The following is a 20,509-nucleotide window of genomic DNA, read 5'->3' on the forward strand; positions in this document are numbered from 1 at the left end:
GCGGCTGCGCATCTACACTTGCCACCATAGATGCTCATGTGCAGCCATAGTTTTTTGGGGCATTTGAAAGTTGCGGCTGCATATTGTGTCCAGTCCGCCAGTTTCTTCTGTTGAGCTGCGTATTCTCCTATGACTTGTGGGTTCTCGGCCCGTTCGTTTGACCACCTTTTCACAGTTTAATCCGGTCTTTGGTTCATTTTGAAAGAAACTTGATTTTTGATTTTGAAAAGAAAATTTTGGACCAATTGAACATGTGAAGTGATGGTTTGATTTTCGAATATACATTTCGAAAATACATTTTGAAAGGTCTAAAAACATTTTGGCTAAAGAAGGATTTGGTTTGGGTTTGGAGATTAATCATTCCATTCAGTCATTTCAAGAAGATGTAACAACTTATTTCCTTTTCATCATTGAGGCCAAAGGCTTACGGCTAGTCAAAATGGGGTGTCTGCAGGCAGATTGTCATCTGTTGTTGGGATCGATGCAGGTGTTTTCCAATTTGATTGATGAGCTCCAATTGATTGACCTTCTGCTTTAGGGGGCTTGCTATACTTGGGCTGGTGGCCAGGCTAGGTCTTGTATTGATCGGTTTTGTTGGTTGGGGACTAGGAGTAACATTTCTCAACTATTGTTCAGACTCGGTTTCCTAGGCATGTGTCTGATCATTGGCCTCTTTTGCTTGACAGTGGGGGTGTTTGTAGGGGTCTGTCGTCCTTTCAATTTGAGAATATGTGGTTGAAGGTTGAGGGTTTTTTGGATAAGGTTAAGGGGTAGTGGAATAGTTATGTGGTTTTGGGTTCGGCTAGTTGTAGACTGGCTAGGAAGCTAAAATTGATGAAGGAAGATTTGAAGGGTTGTAATAAGGAGATTTTTAGCCAAATTGAGGTTTAGAAGGCTAGAGTGTTGGCAACAATTCTAGATTGTTGGAGAAGGATGCTTCGAGAAGGGAAACTGCGAAGGAGAATGTTTCAATCACCTGAATGGAAGAAATCAGTTACAGGCAGTGGTCTAGGTGTTTGTGGTTGAAGGAAGGGGATCGTAATACGAAGTTCTTTCATCATATGGCTAATGCTCATAGGTGGGCAAACCAGATTGGAAAAATATGGTTGGATGAGGTGGAGTTGACTTAAGAGGCGGGGATCAAGGAGGAGATTTCGACAGAGGAGAGGGAGTGTGTTAGCAAAATTTTTGATAGGCCTCAACGCAAATTTTACCAATCAAATCAACAATTGAATGATTGCCAAGAAAAATAGAAAAAATAAAATAGAGAAAGAAGTAATTGAATTGAGAACAACCACCACAAAAGCAGAACTGTAATATCTTGAAGAGTACACGATGATTACAATTTTGGAAAAGTATATTACCTTACAACTACTCCTGCTCCTAAAATTGAAGTTGTTTACAATTCATAACTACTTAGAGATACTACTAATGATAGAAGATGTCTTGAACTTGATGTGTTTGATTCATGTCTCCCTTGCCTATAAATAGGCTTAAGTCCGTACGGTTATGCATACAAAAATTGCCTTGAGCAATTTTCTTCCATGCCTGTGCCCTGCCACATGAGAGAGAGAGAGAGAGAGAGAGAGAGAGAGAGAGAGAGGATAAGGTCTATCTGTGTAATTCCCATTAACTTCCAAATCAACAATATGTTACCGTATGTCCTGCAATAAAATAAGCAGCAACAATAATAATAAATGTGGCCATATTTACTTAAAAAGATGAGTCATGGTCTGAGTCGACAGACCATAATTGACAAGCCACAGTTAATAAGATTAGATTTGGCCACAATTGATAGAAATTTTTTTATGGTGTCAACAATGCCTCTCTCATTTAAGGTAAAAGTAAATTTTGCCTTAAATGATATAAAGGATAAAATTTGGGCCTACTCATATTTACTAAAATCCATAGACTAGATTTTACCATAATCGACAAGCCACAACTGATGGAAACTAATTTATGGTGCAAACAATGGCCCCCCAACTCTTTAAGAATTTGAAGTCTTGAATTCTTGAAGAGTCGTATATAAAATTGGTTTGGCCTTGATCCTTTCAACAAACAAACATATATAAAATATAGGGCAAACTTCACTTTACCCCTTGTGGTTTGGTCGTGTACAGTTTACCTCCCAACTGTGGTTATTGGATTGAAGTGCACAGTTAGCATTTCCATCTAATATAACAGCCCGTGCATGACACGCGTCTAATGTGCAAATGGGCATGGAAAAATGGTTTTCCCTCCGAATTAAATGATTAAATACCTTCATCTTCATCATCAATTTCCAATGTCTACCCTCATCTTCATCATCAATACCCAGATCAAAAACCACCGTAGAGAATGATGGAAGAAGAACAAACACCGAACGACGGCCGGAGCTCACCTCTTTTTCTGTCTCTTCATTTTGCAGTTCGCTGGTTCATTTTGCTGTCCCAATCCAAGAAATCCAGAAAAATTTCTCGTGAAAAGAAGAGTTTTCTGGCCTAAGAAAGTTCATAGTTTTCTAAAAAAAAGAGAAATTTAAGATTAGACAGAGGGTTTGTGTTCTATTGCTTCCTTTCTCAGAAAACTTTCCAAACATAAAATAATCCCAAAAACTCTGATTGCACTCCAATTCGTGAACTCCATGGTTTTGCTCTGTCATCATCTCAAGAATACCCAGATCTGTAAACCTCTACCCAACCATCCCTCTTCCCTCATCTTGACAGCCCTCTTTGTCATCATCGTCACAACCCTCTTTGTTACCCGGAAATATGACTTAAGTTTGTTACATAGAAATACAATTTCAGTGTTTTGGATGATGATGTTGATGAATCCAAAATAATTTTATGATTCCAAAAACATAATGTTGATTTCAAATATATATATATATAATGATGTATATGTATATGAATATATATGATGATGTATATGTATATGAATGTATGTATGTTTTATAAAATATAATTAAATTTAAATTAGGTTGAAAAGTTAGGAATTGAATAAATACTTAGGAAGTTAATGATAATTTATGATTTAATTAAATTATTTGTTCAAATTAATTTGTTAAATCGAAACCCTAATTTCACATGTCAAAACCCTAAGTTCTCTCCACACAACCTTTGCTCTTCTCAAATGCACTACTGTTGAATGAGAAATGGTAAATAAGGATTATATATAAGGGCAAAATAGTCTTTTTACTTCTATCATTAACGGTGTTTACTGTGCACTTCAATCTAGTAACCACGGGAGGTTATGTGATGATTTCCAAATGTCAGGGGGGATAAACAGCATGCGGCCCAAACCACAAAGGGGTAAAGTGAAGTTTGCCTTAAAATATATGTTGCGAGACAAGAAATCTGGTGAATGCCACTTAATTGGCAACTGTAGTGTTTAAATGGTTAATTAAAACCATTTTTCACCAACAACAACTATGCCATTTGGTCTTTGTATTATGCAGACAATGTTGGATCTTTAGCCAATTGATCAGAATTAAGTTTTGTTGTGATCCACAAACCCAAAATGGGTGTTGAATGCCATAATCTATGTTTTTGCAGGACTCAAAAATTCTGAAAAATTCAACATTTTGAACAATGTCAAAAATATTAGATTCATCATTTATTGGTTGTTCATCATTTGTCGCCATAGTTGACTTTAAATCACAATTTTTAGCCACATTATTTGCACCATTCTCTGGATTAAGAGTTGCAAAAAATGGCTGATTTTTTCTCACACATTAATGGGTTTGAATAATTTTTTGAACACCCAAAAAGTGTTGGTTGACTTTTTCTTTCAAATAATGGGTTAAAAATATTTTTTGAAAACCCAAATTGTGTTTCTTCTCTGTGAAGTTGCCCCCTGTTATCAAATTTGTATTCTCATGGCTTTTTTATTTTCAACCATAACAATTGATGGAGTAACTTTTTCACCTTCCACCGCCATTAAATGCGTGGAAAAACAACTGAACACTTACAAAATTTGGCTTCCATAAGAACTTTTAAAGTTTCTCTCCATCAAAAAATTTCAATTTCAAATTGGTCAATTTGATAATCAAGTTGACCAATCATTTTATCAAAATGATTGTGTTTCTGACCTCAAATAATATGGCAGTGGTGCTTTTGTTTGAAATTTTCACCAATCAAGATAATCAATTTCTTCTTGTAGAGATAAACTTCCATTCTCACGCCAACACATTTCATTTTCACAAAATCGAATCATTTCATCTATTTTTCTGGACATGTCATTCCATGGAAATCCACTTATTGGAACATCATGTGATTGTGTTCTATGAGGTTCTTTTATGCAGTATTTCAAGACTTCTCTGGAGGCTAAATACTCCGAATTAGTACGAGCCCTCCTAGCATAAAAAATTGTTAGCACAATTTCTGTAAGCCACAATCGACACACGATTTGACTATAAACTTTGCCAATATACACAAATAAATTCCAACAAATGGTTCAAAAGAAACAATTGAAGGAAGAGAGACAAAGAGATTGAAGAATAACAAAAGAAAACTTCATTAATCTTCAAAGGGAATAAAAAATTTGTCGATGAATAGAATTTGGTTACAAACTAATGTTGTTCTACTCCTAAAAGTTAAGATAGTCTACTCCTAGAAATTATGGTAAACTACTCCTAAAGATAAAGAAAAAGCTCTAATGTGTTTGATGATTTGTTGATTGTCCTTTGCTTGTACAATCCTTGGCCTATTTATAGGCTTAGAGCCGTTGCCTTCAAGTAACTGTTGGAAACAGTTTTTGTATTGCAACTTCCGTATCTTCAACACCTACCAACCCGCGTTTCCAGACTAATAACCAATAGCAATAAGAATGTCTCTTATACAAACAAAAGTAAAACTAACGTTAATAAAAATAATAATAAATTTAATTATCACCATAACTACCTTTGAAAAGATGATTCATGGTCTGAATCTATGTTACACGGACTCTTTGGAATTTCGAAGGTACCCGTGTCGACACGACACGACACGGGTACGGGTGCGGGATACGGTTGGGATACGGCTCCTTAGAAGCGGATACGGCAGATGGGATCGTAAAGGGGAGAGAGAGAGAGAAACCTGGTGCGATCTGCCTTCGATCTGCTCGATCTGCCTTCGATCTCTGTCTCTCGCCTTCGATCTGCCTTTGATCTCTGCTCGCGATCGACCTGTTGCCTTCGATCTCGATCTGAACTCATCGATGTCCACGGCTCAGCTCTTGTCGCCGTCGAACTTGTCAAAGATGGAGTCGTAGAGACTCGTCAGCTCCTCCGGCGGCGTCGCCATGTCCTCGCCTTTGATCTACCTTCCTCTCTCTCTCTCTCTCTCTCGTCGTGCGTCTGTCTGTCCCTCCCGTTTTCAACCTATAACAATATAATTTGTTATATATAAAATATATATATCTAATTTGTTATATAAAATATATATCTAATAAATTATATTAACATATTTGTGTCTAATAAAATATATATATATATATATATATAATACATATAATTTGTGTCTATCTCACCACTCTCCAATTTTTATTTTTTATTTATTTTAATATATTTTAACACATTATTTAAAAAATATAATAAATAAATAAAATAATTAATATGTATTAAAAAAATATTTATAAAAAAAACTTTTAATGTGTATTTAACTTATCTTTATATAATAAATATATTTTAAAAATTAAATATTTAACGTATTCCCGTACCCGTACCCTCGTTTGGATCCATATCCACGTATCCTCAATTTTTAATTTTGAAGTACCCGACCCCTAGATACGTACCCGCACCCAATACCCGCACCCGAGTCCGTGTAACATAGGTCTGAATCAGCAGACCATAATCGATAGGCCTTAGTTAACAAGATTAGATTTGGCCACAGTCGACAGAAAAATATTTGGTGCTGTCAATGACGTGGCTGGAGTGACCTTTTTTAGAGGAGGTTGTGGAGGTGTTGTGTGAGCGCAATGGCAACAAAGCCCTTGGTCTAGATGGCTTTATGATAACATTCTTTCAACAGTGTTGGAAGGTGGTCAAGGGCGATGTCCTGCCTATGATGGGAGAGTTCTTTGAGACAAGGTGTTTTGAAAAGAGCTTTAATGCGACTTTTATTGCTTTGATTCCTTAGACAAGAGGGGCAGAGGACTTACGGGATTTTAGGCCAATAAGTTTGCTTGGAAGTGTGTATAAGTTATTGGCTAAGGTTTTGGCAAGATACCTTAAAGCCTACTCTTCATGTGGTGGTTTAACATTCTCAAAACGCTTTTGTAACAGGTTGCCCGATTTTGGATGTTGTTTTGGTGGCTAACGAGTGTGTTGATTCTCGTATTCAAGAGAGCCGGCCAAGAATAATATGTAAGTTGGACATTGAGAAGGCATACAATAATGTGAGTTGAGAGTTTTTGTATTATATGTTGGAGAGAATGAGATTTGGTGGGTAATGGTGCAGGTGGATTCGGTTTTGCATTTCTATGGTTTGCGTGTCAGTATTAGTAAATGGCTTGCCTATAGGTTTTTTTCCATCTTATTGTGGTTTATGATAGGGTGATCCCTGCCGTTGTTGTTCATATTGGTCATGGAGGCGTTGAGTAGGTTGTTAACTCGGGCATTATAGGGTGGTTTGCTAGAGGGTTATATGAAGCTTGAGTAATTAGCTTAGGGTTTGATAGATTATCATCCCCTATTTATAAATGAAGATTAGGGTTTACACGATGAGACAATTACAAGTCGAGCCTGAGGGCATAGAATAATTACAAGCCAAAAAAAAAGGCTCAGATAATAATATAATATGCTAACACTCCCCCTCAAGCTGGTGCGAAGATATCTCTCATACCCAGCTTGCATAATATGTCATGAAATGGTTTATTTCCAATTCCCTTGGTGAGAATGTCAGCAAGTTTTTCACAAGACTGGACAAAAGGAGTACAAATGGTACCACTAGTGAGTTTCTCCTTAATGAAGTGACGATCAATCTCAACATGTTTTGTCCTGTCATGTTGAATTGGATTGTGAGCGATGTTGATGGCGGCCTTATTATCACAGTATAACCGCATGGAGTCCGTTTGATCAATACCTAGATCACTTAACAATAACTTGATCCATAAAAGTTTACACACACCTTGTGCCATAGCTCTAAACTCAGCTTCTGCACTTGACCTGGCAACCACATTCTGTTTCTTACTCCTCCAAGTAACTAGGTTGCCTCCAACAAAAGTGCAATACCCTGAAGTCGATCTCCTATCAGTTACTGATCCAGCCCAGTCAGCATCTGTATAGGCTTCCACACAAAGATGATCATACTTTGAAAAATAAAGACCCTTACCAGGAGCAGACTTCAAGTACCTCAAGATTCTCATGACAGCCTCAAAGTGAATCTGACGAGGAGCATGCATAAACTGACTAACCACACTGACAGCAACAGCTATATCAGGACGGGAGTGAGATAGGTAAATGAGCTTACCCAATAATCGCTAATAGCTCCCCCTTTCAAGAGCTTCTCCTCCTTCATCATCCCCCAATTTCTGATTGGGTTCCAGTGGAGTGGCACATGCCTTGCAACCAAGCATCCCAGTTTCCTTCAATAGGTCAAGCACATATTTTCTCTGTGAGATAAATATCCCATCCTTAGAGCGAGCAACTTCAATTCCCAGAAAATACTTCAAGCTTCCCAAGTCTTTGATTTCAAACTCATTAGCTAAATATTTCTTCAACAGAGGTATTTCCCCACTATCATTGCCTGTGAGAACTATGTCATCAACATAAACAATAGGTGCTGTAGTCTTACCACGTGAGGAATGTTTCACAAATAAGGTGTGATCTGCCTGACTCTGTTTGAAGCCATATTTAAACATAGCCTGAGTGAATCTTTCAAACCAAGCCCTTGGAGACTGTTTGAGACCATATAATGACTTCTGAAGCTTGCATACTTTGCCTTCTGTTTGATGATCCTCAAAATCAGGAGGAATGTCAATATATACCTCTTCTTCGAGATCACCATGGAAAAAGGCATTCTTGACATCAAACTGATAAAGCGGCCAATCTAGATTAGCTGCTAGAGAGAGAAGTACTCTGACTGAATTCATCTTAGCCACGGGTGCGAAGGTCTCTTGATAATCAATGCCATATGTTTGAGTAAACCCTTTTGCCACAAGTCTTGCCTTGTAACGCTCAATAGACCCATCTGCTTTGTGTTTCACAGTATATACCCATTTACATCCCACAGGTCGTTTGCCCGTAGGTAACTCAGTCAATTCCCAAGTGCCATTCTTCCCAAGTGCTTTCATTTCCTCAATCATGGCTAGTTTCCACTCAGAGGTAGCAAGAGCATCCTGAAAATGGTTAGGAATTCTAACAGAGGAAATATTGGACACAAACACGCTATATAAGGATGACAAATGAGAGTAGGATACAAACTGTGAGATAAGATATTGAGTACAAGATCTCACACCCTTCCTTTTGGCAATAGGAACATCAAGATCAATGGACTCAAGAGATTCAAACTTACCTAGGTTCTCATTAGAAGCAGGAGATGGCAGTAGAGGAGCAGAAGTGGTCCCTTGTATCCAGTTAACTTGTTGTCTGTCTATGTCCCGGACATAAACATGCCCGTTCTTATCCTTGGTGACATTGGGTCCTATAGTCTCAGTAGAAGAGGGTGGTGCAAGAACAACTGGTTCCACTATAGGAAGCACAGTAGAAGAGGGTGGTGCAAGAACAACTGGGTCCACCATAGGAAGCACAGGACTAACGGGGTCCACCATAGGCAGCACAGGACTCACTTCACACCAAGGGTCCCCCGGAAATGAGGACGGTGACACTGGAGAGGACGAGAAAAAGGACTGGGACTCAAAGAAAGTAACATCCATGGACACAAACCACTTACGAGAAGAAGGGTGGTAACATTTATACCCGTTTTGAGTAGGAGAGTAACCAAGGAAAACACACTTGAGGGAGCGAGGGTCCAACTTACCACGAGAAGGAGAGTGATTATGAACAAAACAGACATAACCAAAAATTTTGGGAGGAATAGAAAACAAGTACTGAGAACCGAGGAGGACGTGAAGAGGAGCTTGTTTTTGCAAGACTTGGGTAGGGAGACGATTAATAAGATGGGCAGCAGTGAGGACAGCGTCGCCCCAATAGGGCCGAGGCACACTCATAGAAAAACACATGCACCGAGCCATGTCAAGAAGATGCCGATTCTTGCGTTTCGCCACCCTATTTTGTTGAGGGATATTGGTGCAAGAGGTCTGATGGATAATGCCATGAGAAGAGAAATATTGGCCTAACCCAGAATCTATGTATTCCCCTGCCATTATCAAAACGAAATAGTTTGACAGTGGCCCCAAACTGAGTACAAATCATCTTATGAAAATTGCGAAACACAGAGAAAACCTCACTATTATCTTTCATGAGATATACCCAAGTAGTACGAGAAAAATCATCAATAAATGTAACAAACCAGCGATGACCTTTCACAGACATAACACGAGAGGGACCCCAAACATCAGAATGCATTAATGAAAAAGGAACTAAACTTTTATTCACACTGGGAGCAAAAGAAGCTCTGTGATGTTTTCCAAGTTGACAAGATTCACAAAGAAAATCAGACACATGATGATGTGCGAAACCAGATGGAAATAAATGCTTAAGTAAATAAAATGAAGGATGCCCAAGACGCCGATGCCACAGCCATAAATCAGTGGGGTTAGTAGAAGAAGTGGTGGAAGAATAAGCAAGTTTGTCTGGTTGATCTAGGAAGTGGAGACCATTTTCTGCACTACCATTGCCAATCGTCCTCCTCGTGACAAGGTCCTGAAACAGACAATGATCAGGAAAAAACGTCACACTACAATTCAAATACTGCGTAAGACGACTTAAGGATAACAGATTAATAGAAAAATTGAGAACATGGAGAACAAAAGATAGATGTATGGTAGGAGTGACTTGGACTAAACCTTTTCCAGAAATGGAAGAAACAGTACCATCTGCAATCCTAACTTTGTCCTGACCTGAAAAGGGCTTATAGACAGAGAAAAGATCAGAAGAGCCAGACATATGATCGGAGGCACCGGAATCAATAATCCAAGGGAAAGACTTATGACACAGGAAAACACAAGGAGAAAAGGCTAAGTTACCTGAGCGGGCAAAGGACGAGGAAGCTGTACTGAGAGCAGTAGAAGACCGACGGTCCAACAATTGGCGCAAAGCATCCTCTAGCTCAGTATCAGAAGCTTAGCCAACAGAAGCAGAATTAGAAACAAGTGTATCAACGGCACTAGACTGATGAGCCCGGGAATAGGAACCACGTCCTTTAGACTGACTGGACTGACCTCCTCGTGAACCAGACCGATCACCTCGACCCCCGGATGGAGTCTCATGAAGCTTCCAACATGTCTCACGAGTATGCCGCGGCTTCTTGCAATAATCACAGAATACAGACTCCTTAGCAGCAGACGGGGGGATGGGAGTCAGGCTGAGACCATCTCGAGGAGTAGACAGTAATGCTGAGCGGTCAGTAGAGACAGGGGACATCATAGCAGACCGGCGACTCTTCTCATTCTGTACATAGGCAAATGCCTCCTGAAGTGAAGGAAGAGTGTCCATACCCAGAATGCGACCTCTAACTGGATCATACTCCATATTTAGGCCTGCCAGAAATTTAAAGACCCGTTCCCGTGTGATGAACTTCTTGTACCCGATAGAATCAGCAGGGCAAACGGGCTTATAGTCTTCCAGGTGGTCAAGGCGTTTCCAGCCGTTGGTGAGGAAAGTGAAATACTGAAGAACAGTCTAATCCCCCTGAAGTGAGCTCTCAATAGAGCGGCTCAACTCAAATGCCTGTGAGAAATTCCCTTTGCGGAAATAGGTGGCAGCCACAGCATCCCAAACATCCTGGGCAGTTTCCATAGACAAGTAGCCCTCACCAATTTCAGGAACCATCGAATGAATAAGCCAACCCATAATGAAAGAGTTGGTAATCTCCTATTGGTTATAACTTGAGTCAGTGGTACTAGGTGCCTGTATCCTGCCATCAACATACCCCATCTTCCCTCGGCTCTTCAAAAATATAGTCAAACTTTGAGACCATGCTAGGTAGTTCTGACCATTAAAGAGAGAGGTGGTGATTTTCAGACTAGGGTTGGGGTTCTCAGTCATGGTAGTAGGTATAATGAGACTCTCACTCCTCGGTGTTTGAGAAGTAGGAGACACACTGGTGGAATCTGCCATGGATACTCTACTACCGAACCCGCAACAAAAACTAGTGGCAATCACAAACCCGGAAGGTGGTGGTGAAAGAACAGGCACAATGACCACTATAAAAGCATAACAAATTAAGAAACCATTTTTTTGGTTGTCTTTTTTTTTTTTTTTTTTTTTAAAATATATTCATTGATTTAGGTATTCATTTATATATGTATTGGTACGGTGTTTATACACAACACAACATAGGTATACCAAACAGAGATGAGAGAATACCAGAGAAGGCGGCTGAGTGAGGAGATCGAACGTTGACGAAGGCTCGACGAAGGCTGACGAACTGCTGGAGGAGCTCGACGAAGGCTAACGAAGGTCGATGAACTGAGGAAGGCGACCGAGGAAGGTCGATGTAGAGACGACGGCGACTGAGTGATGAAGACGAGGCAGAGATCGACGATGAGAGACTACTGAGTGATGATCGTCAGAGGAAGGCGAAGCAGAGGAAGACGAAGCAGAGGTAAGTTTCGAACCCTAGAGTGTCGTTGGTGCAAAGGTCGACCAACAAAGGTGAGCTGAAACCCTAGTGGTTCTGCTTTGATACCATGAAGCTTGAGTAATCAGCTTAGGGTTTGATAGATTATCATCCCCTATTTATAAATGAAAGATTAGGGTTTACACGATGAGACAATTACAAGTCGAGCCCTGAGGGCATAGAATAATTACAAGCCACAAAAAAAAAGGCTCAGATAATAATATAATATGCTTAACATTATATAGTGGGGGTTGGAATGCAAAGCCACTTGGTGTGTCACATCTGTTGCATGCTTATGACACTTCAATTTTCTGTGGGGCTGAGGCGGCTAAGATTGAAAATCTGCATTGTGTTCTTTTGTGTTTTGAGGTGGTTTTGGGTTTGTGAGTGAATTTGGCGAAGTTGAGTTGATCCCCGTGGGGGAGATGGTGTAGTTGTCTAGGTTGGTTGCTACTTTTGGTTGTAAGGTGTTTGCGTTACCAGTGTCGTATTTGGGCTTGCCTTTGGGATTATGTTTAAAGCAACAACGGTGTGGGATGGGGTGGTGGAAAGGGTTCAACGGCATTTGATAGGGTGGAAGTGGCAATATTTATCCAAAGAAAGGAAGTTGACTTTGATAAAGAGTACTTTCGCGTGCATTCCTACGTATTTTATGTTTGTGCATGTTATTCTAGTATCAGTTGCTCGTCGGTTGGAGAAGTTGCAAAGTGATTTTCTTTGGGGTGGGGGTGGGGATGAGGATGAGTTTACATTCCATTTGGTAGTGTGGGATAGGGTGTGTAGTCATAAAGAGGTGAGTGGGTTGGGGCTGCGGAAGTTAGTGGAGTTTAATAGGCTCTATTAGGGAAGTGGCTCGGGTAGTTTGCAGGGGAGAAGGAGCTGTTTTGGCGTAGGGTGGTGACGGCTAAATATGGGGTTGGGTGGGGGGATTGGAGTTCGAGAGCAGTGATGGGTACACATGAGAGGGGTTTGTGGAAAGGTATTGTTTCAGGTGGAGGGGGGTTTTGGAGGTTGGTTGGTTTTTGAGTTGGGAGGATAGGTGGTGTGGAGATCAAACTTTGGAATCTTTGTTTTTGTTGATTTTTCAGATTGTGATGGATAGGGATGCTGTGGTGTCTTCTTACTTGGTGATGGATGCAGGGTGGTTGGTTTGGGATATGAGACTTCGCCGATAGTTTCTTGATTGGGAGGTAGGTTGGTTAGTGGATTTGTTGGCAAACTTGTATGGTGTTTGCAAGTGGTGGGGGAGGGAGAGGATTGCATGGTGTGGCGTTGCAAGGGTGCTAAATGGGTTTTTTCTGTGTTGTCTTTCTATCAAGCTCAGGTAGATGGAATGGTTATAGCCTTCCCTTGGCAGAGCGTGTGGTGTATGGAGCTCCATCCAAGTTTTTTTTTTTTTTTGGATGGTGGCACTTGATAGGATTTTGACGCTGTCTTTCTATCAAGCTCAGGTAGATGGAATGGTTATAGCCTTCCCTTGGCAGATCGTGTGGGTGTATGGAGCTCCATCCAAGTCCTTTTTTTTTGGACGGTGGCACTTGATAGGATTTTGACGCTGGATATCTCATTCAGTGTAGGCAGATTGTGGTTAACTGGTGTTGTATGTGCTGCGGGGATGCGAAATCTACTTCTTGTCTTTTACTTCATTGCCCTGTGACATGTCAATTTTGGAGGTTGATTTTTTTGGCTTTGTTATAGTTTGGGTGCAGCAGGGTTGTGTCGTGGATGCTCTTCATAGTTGGAAGAAATGTCGGAAGGGTTGAGATCTTACGCTTTTGTGTTTGATGTGACTGATTTGGCTGGAGCGCAATTGGCTGATTTTCCAAGGGGTGGTAGTTCCTGTGTCTTATTTGAAAAACAGATGTTTGAGGGTTTTGTATAGTTGGGTTATGGGGAGTGTCTCCAGATCAATTTTCTTATTTGGATTTTGTAGATATGTTTTCTATCTAGGGGTCGTTTGGCAAAGGATGTATTTGTTAGCATCTTCTTGATGCTCTTTCCTAATAAAATTTAGGGGAAATTGCCAATAAAAAAAAAAAAAAAAAAACCCTAGAGCTGACTCTTTTAACAAATCAAACCCCAAGTTTTTAATTTCTTCAATTTTAATCCTGAACTTCCTACTTTTATTTCAATCTCAACCATTCACCTATCTCTGTTAGTTTGTCTGACAGAAGAAAATTTTTGGTACACGGGGCACTTTTACATTGGCTCATTTTACTCAACATTAATAATAGATTTGACCTTGAACACATCAGATCAATTCCATCATTTATTTATCATCCATTAAATCAAAGCCATTCATCATAAACTTACCATACACTTGGGCACATTGTGTTTGTGTAAAAACTTGTTACTCATCTCTACCAAACAACCATTCCTCCCATTTCTTTTCCTGTCACCGGCAACCACTAACTGTCCCTCTTCCTTCGCCACCCACTTCATCCTCATTCTCTCTCTTCCTTTTCCCCTTCCCCCCTTTCTCACTACTGCATCTCTAGATATTTCTTCTTTTGGTGACACTAAGGCACTACAGGAACAACAACAATAAAGCCCACTGGAGCGGTGGTGGTGAACAGAGATGGAGAGAGGGGCTGAAGGAGAGAGGTGGCAGGGGAAGACAGTGGGTGATGGATCTGATGAATGAAGTAAAGGATCTGAGGAAGGGCTAGCGGAGGTTGTGGATCTGAGGAACATGTTGCAGATCTAATGGAGGAAGGGACAAATCTGATGATGGAGGGAGTGGCGGAAGCCTCTTTTGTCACTTTATTATCTTCTGCAAAATATATATACATATATACAGATGTATATATCTCTACAAATACACTAGTGTTAATTATAGTTGTTTGTTAAATTAATTAGTGCTGGATATATGTTGGTTATTGGTTATTGGCGGAGACGGGATGCTTCGAAGATTGTTTAGTCTGTTTAGGCTTGGAAGATTCCATGGCAAAAATTTGGATTGAAGCCATATTACTCATTTGAAGAAAACTGTGTATTGCGTCCAATGGCAAAGGGATTGGCAGGGAAGGTGATGATGATCTGATGAAAGGGGTGTGGGTGTGGCAGTCTGAATGAGGTGTGGTGGGAGTGCCACCGCTGATGGTGGCGGTCGCGGTAGTGAGTGAGAAGAGGAGTCAGTTTTGAATAAAATTATAATTATATACGTATGTATATATATATATATTAAAAAATGGTGAGCGGAATTATTAAAATATTATTTTGTAAGTATTGTCTAGCAGAAAAGTTCCGTTTAACATAAATAGACGGAAGTTTGAGATCGTGACAAAAGTATAAATTTAGGGTTTAAATTGTAGAAATTAAAAACTTGGGGTTTGATTTGTTAAGAGGGTCAAACTTTGGGTTTTTTTGTTTTTGTTTTTTTGTTTGTTTTTGTGATTTTATCCTCTTAAAAAAAAAAAAAAACCTACCATTTGTTTGGATACTCACTAGCTACTTCCATCTCCATTTTCGACCACCATCACTGTCACCTCCTACACTTCCAGTCACCACGGCAGCCATCCCCCGTCACTCCCATCCCCATAATGTATGAACGCCCAAAAGTTGAATAAATTAGTTTTGTTCTCCTTCGAACAAATCTGAACATTTCAAGTTTGTCCAACCACACAAGTCCGAACATTTTAAGTTTGTTTGGCATTTGAAGTCAGAACAAAGTTTTGAGCAGAATTTTGATGGATTTATTTTCAAATCGTACAAATCTACTAAAAATCATACAAAACCACTTTCAAATAGCTTTATAACAACTGCAAAGCTTATCAAATACATCCATTAAAAATCATACAAACCCACTTTCAGATAAAAGATTGATGATGTTTGAAGAGGGTTGTGGGGAAAGAGGGGATTAAGTGAAGTTGGGACGAGGACAGAAGTTGGGACTTGTTGGGATGATGATGGATGCTGGGGTGGGGTGTGGGAGAAAGACAATGGTTGCTGGAAAGGAAGATGATGGGCTTTGTGTGGGGTGTCCAAAGAAGTAGTTTGGGATTTCAGATCGAATTGGTATTATTTGGGTTGTTCAAAGAAATTAGTAAAATTCAAATTTCAAATTGGGGTGTCCAACCAAATAACCCCCCTCTTTAATCTTATAACTTCTAGTAAAATTATAGAATTACCCTTCTTACTATCTAATACATCCCACTGTAGCACTCCCCCTAAACCCTAAACTTATTATGCCTATCTTGTTACATGAACTTGAAAATTGATCTTTTTCAGAAAGCCTCGGTGAAAACTTCTGCAAACGAATTTCAAACATAACATAGGGAGTTAAAAAGCTGGACACGTGACACAACATTGACATGCCAACACAATTTTTAAAAAATGCAAGACACAACATATGAGAGATACATGTAATATATATAATTATATATATATATAATTATATGTCATATAGATGAAAATAAATAATTGTTATATGTCATATTTAAGTCAAATATAACAATTTAAAAAGTCTAAAAGGAGGAAAATAGATATAAATTTACATTGTTTTTATTTTATCATTATATTCCAAGTTATTTTATTCAAATTTTTAATGTGTTTCATGTAGGAGTGAGTGTCGTGTCCTGTTAGGTTGTATTCATGTTGTGTTGTTTTGGATTTGTGTCGAAATTACCTCAACACTAACCCAACTCATTTATAATTTCATGTTATCGGGTTGTGTTGTGTCATTTTTGGTTCATATCTGGTTCATGTTGTGTTAACGTGCGATGTCAAAAAATTTCACCATTATCTAAAAATCTCAAGTGTAAGAAAAAATTAAAATTCTTCTCCACAAGTTATACATTTAATAAATCTAATCTCTATTGAATGAAATTATTCATAAGAATATTTGATTTCAACTCAATTTTATTTTCCTAATTTCACCATTATATATTTTTTTACTAGATTAACTCAAATAGTGGACAAAAAATTTAGTATCTTCAATTGAAAACAAAAACAAAAACAAAAACAAAGCCTATACTATCCTTCAAATCCTATTTTATATGCTTTTTAATAAGTTGAATGGAATTACATAAAAGATTAAAAAATGTCATGACACCCCGTAATGAAAATTTTATTTAAATGTGTAACAATTTCTTCATTAAATATGTGTTATCGGGTTGTTTCATATACTTGTTTGTGTCAAAAAATGGTCAGTCCTAATCTATTAACTTCATGTACGATTCAAGTTGTGTTATTGTGTGTAAAAAATTTATGTATTATTGATTGATGTTTATTGATATCAATTACAATGATTTATGATTCCTATATATAGAAGAGGGTGAGTGTGTAGTAGGTAAGGAGTAGGTCAAGTGGAGGTGGTAGTGGTGTAGTGGGTTAGGTTTAGTGGAGTAGGTGAGGTGGTAGTGGTGTAGTGGGTTAGGTTTAGTGGAGTAGGTTTAAGTGGGTGAAGTAGGTGGAGAGTAGGTGGATTTTAACATTGTGTCGTGTTGAAAATTCCCCCCTTAGTAAGTGTTGCTTTCTTGGAAGTGTTCATGCTTCTTAGATAGGTAACAGTAATTTGCTTCCTCACCTATGATTCATGGACTCTTCAAAAGCAATCAAATACGAAATGTGTTAGATACTTTTCATCGAACACTTCTTATATATTTGTACGCTATTATTATATGTATATATTGTTGTATAATTACTATTAAGTGTCTTTTTGACACTATGTGTTACATATAAGACTATTTTATCTCACATAATAGATTAGAAATTTAAAAATATGACATTTTTTCCCGAGTTCACATACCCTTAAATTTAAGATTTGATGAGTCCGACCTCTAGATACACACCCTCCACCAGACACCTTTACCCAAGTCCATGTAAAAGATTGTGTGCTCTCTAAAATGATCCAAATCAAATATGTAGATAAAAAAAAAATCTGAGTCCAAATTCGCATTTCTTGGTAAATATAGTGAAATTGTATTTAATACAGCTGCATCATCAAAGATATATCATTATTATGATTTACCATCAATAACATAGTTTATCCAACCGGAATGTATACAGAAGGTATAATTTAGTACCAAACTACTAATCTAGTGTGGTATTAAGTACCATCTCCTAGATTAATGTGGTATACCAAGTTAGTGATGGATCTTCTGACCTTCAACAACCATATTCATGAATCATGATTTTGTTTGTTTTGCAAGCGGCCATGTATTTGTTCAGCGTAGCCTTCTAGCCAATGAACTCCACTTCTTAGGAATAATGCTTAGGCCACATTTTCTAGATAGAAGCTGTATCCTCTGTATTAAATCGGTAAGGACTAGAGAACTGCGAAGAAAAAACTTCAACATTGATATATTATTATTTTATGGAAACCCGACACTCTGAATTGTAGATGCACAGCATTCGGCTTCCATACATGGTTGAAACATATATTGTATCGGACACATATCTATTAATACCTGAGTATGCCTCCACTGTAGAAGTAATGCTTATAACCAAGAAGAAAGAATGGAAAAAAAAAAAAAAAAAAATGATTGTAAGAAAAGATTTACTATTTTTTTTGTATCAGATTAGCCTACAATGACTTGCCCATTTGTTTTTGTCTTCTGGTGCATAATCCATTATGTTTCTTTGCCTTGTTGTAAATCATGTGTATCCGGAGCTGTTTATTATGCATGTAAGATATGAAATGCTGGATGCTGGACTCTCTATAAATTTAGGGTTAAATACAGTAAGACCCCCTCAACTATTAGTGAATATCATTTTACCATTCTCTTCTATTAACCCATACATAATGACCTCCTCAACTATGGTATACAGGGTATTTGCTGGAGGTGAAAGTGATACACTTTTATAGTTGAGTGGGTTAAAATGTCCGGGTTTTAGATGAGGGGGGTAAAGTGATATTCACTAGTAGTTGAGGAGGTCTTGCTGTAAATAACCCATAAATTTACAACCAAAGTTAACATCTTCATTGTGGGTAGTTAGCTCAAGGTGCTAGAAGCTGTTACTCCTAAATTCTTCACAATAATGCAAAACCATATTCATTCATAGTTGCAATGTCTAATAGCAACCTTTCTGGTAGCCCAACAGAGATCTTTAAACCATGAAGCTTACACCGACAACTATTGACACCAGATCTTACTGCTACTTTAGCTTTTATCTTCAGCCTTCCATTTCTATTATTTTAAAGGTGATACTTAAATGGAACTTATGCAGGTGGCCGCCTCCGGCATGCTTTCATTGGTATAGGTTTTCGAGAAAGACCTGAGGCTTATGACTTCCAAGCTGCCCTTCATGACCATATGAAGTATTCTCCCATATGTTCATATCCATTTTGAACTCTTTTCGGTCATATGCTGTATATTGTGACTGTCTATGAAATTGGTTTTCTAAAATGAACTCTAATCAGCAAAACTTCCTGGCTCCTGCTAAAGTAGCTATCTTCTTAAATTGTTTAAAGGTACCTGAACAAAAAGAAAACTGCAGAAGAGATGGAAAAGCAGTACCAGAAAAGTTCATCATTTGATTACAGTTTAAAAGATGGGGAGACCCTTGTTCTTCAATTAAAGAATGTAGGCTCCCATTTCGATTTTACTTCTGTGAGACAACTATAATATAAGTGTTTGTGAGTATTCTAACAGGTTATATCATCCTTTTGGTGTTAACAGAACAGTGGTCGGAGTGTACGGTCCAAGTTTTTCGAGCAGGGTTTGAATAATCTTTCTTTGGAGGAAAAAGGCAACCCAAAAGTTTCTGCAATTTGTATCAAACCGCTACCACCTCCACCAGCACCCCTTTCACCTGTTGTTGGTGCTGCAAAGTCACCCTCAGACCCACCATCAAGTTTGAGTCTTGAGGGAACTCCAGACGACAAGGGCTCAGCCTCCTTGACAGAACAATCAAAAGAAACACATTCTCGTCAAAATCAAAGCACACATGATATACCAGACGACGACTTTGGGGATTTTCAAACGGCAGTTTGATATGGGCTTCAAAACTGATTTGTTTGTGCTTAGAGAAGTTTGAATTTGTCTCATGTTTTGAGTGTGTGTTTGTATATGATCATTTTCGTTATATCCATATTGCAAAATTACCTTTGATGAGGCCAAAACTGAGCATCTCACAAATGATACGGTAATCTTACCAAAAAGCCATCATATTTATTTCAGAGCCAAGTTATTATCAATCTTTATACGAGAGTAGCTGCTTGAATGCAATGCATTCCCCTTTGCTTTTTTTGCACAGATTTCTTTGGCCCAGCCAGCTTCACCATTTTTGCTACGCTTCACTTTTTTTCCAACGAGTATGCCTCACCTTGAATTATCTTCTTCTTTTATTTATTTATTTTTTATATTTTATTTGTGTGTGTGTGTGTATGTACTAGCTCATGAGGAGAGGATTAGCAACCCAAGACGCCACTCTGTTTGCATTCCTTGAAATAACCCACCAATGCAATAGAAGCAAAGATAAAATAAAATAGTCAAGAACACAATAATTATTGTTGTATGGAAGCAAAGATAAAATAAAAGGATAATGTGAGGGATATTAAATTTTCTGCCAAATATCCATATTCATGCGAGGCATTTGATTATTTGTTTAGTAAAAAATTTGAGGCTTATAGCATTTTTCAAAATAAAATGGTCAAGAAAAGAACACAATAATTAATGTTGTTTGGTTTCAATGTTTACATTTACATTTACGAAAGAGATAAATTACTATATATTAAGATATAGAGTACGTGTGAAATGGTTAAAAATACTTAAAATTTATATCACTACTTGAATCTCATGTCAAGTTAATTGAGTCTTTACTCACCTTTGTGCATTACGGTATTTTCTTAGGATTTTTGGTGAAAG

At 38.3% G+C, this 20,509-nt stretch overlaps 1 protein-coding gene across 1 annotated transcript in view; it reads left to right on the forward strand.

The window, feature by feature from the left end:
* The window catches only part of LOC114294461 (Adaptin ear-binding coat-associated protein 1 NECAP-1), a 39,873-nt gene extending 20,034 nt beyond the window's left edge, over positions 1-19,839 (forward strand). The window contains exons 6-8 of the mRNA XM_028238593.2: positions 18,870-18,960; positions 19,114-19,225; positions 19,322-19,839. Of these exons, the coding sequence (XP_028094394.2) occupies positions 18,870-18,960; positions 19,114-19,225; positions 19,322-19,636 (518 nt within the window). The 3' untranslated portion in view covers positions 19,637-19,839. The remainder of the gene's footprint in view (positions 1-18,869; positions 18,961-19,113; positions 19,226-19,321) is intronic.
* The last annotated feature ends 670 nt before the right edge of the window (positions 19,840-20,509 follow it).

This window comes from Camellia sinensis, chromosome 7 (assembly GCF_055761805.1).
Source record: "Camellia sinensis isolate YWXY chromosome 7, ASM5576180v1, whole genome shotgun sequence".
Taxonomy (NCBI): Eukaryota; Viridiplantae; Streptophyta; class Magnoliopsida; order Ericales; family Theaceae; genus Camellia; species Camellia sinensis.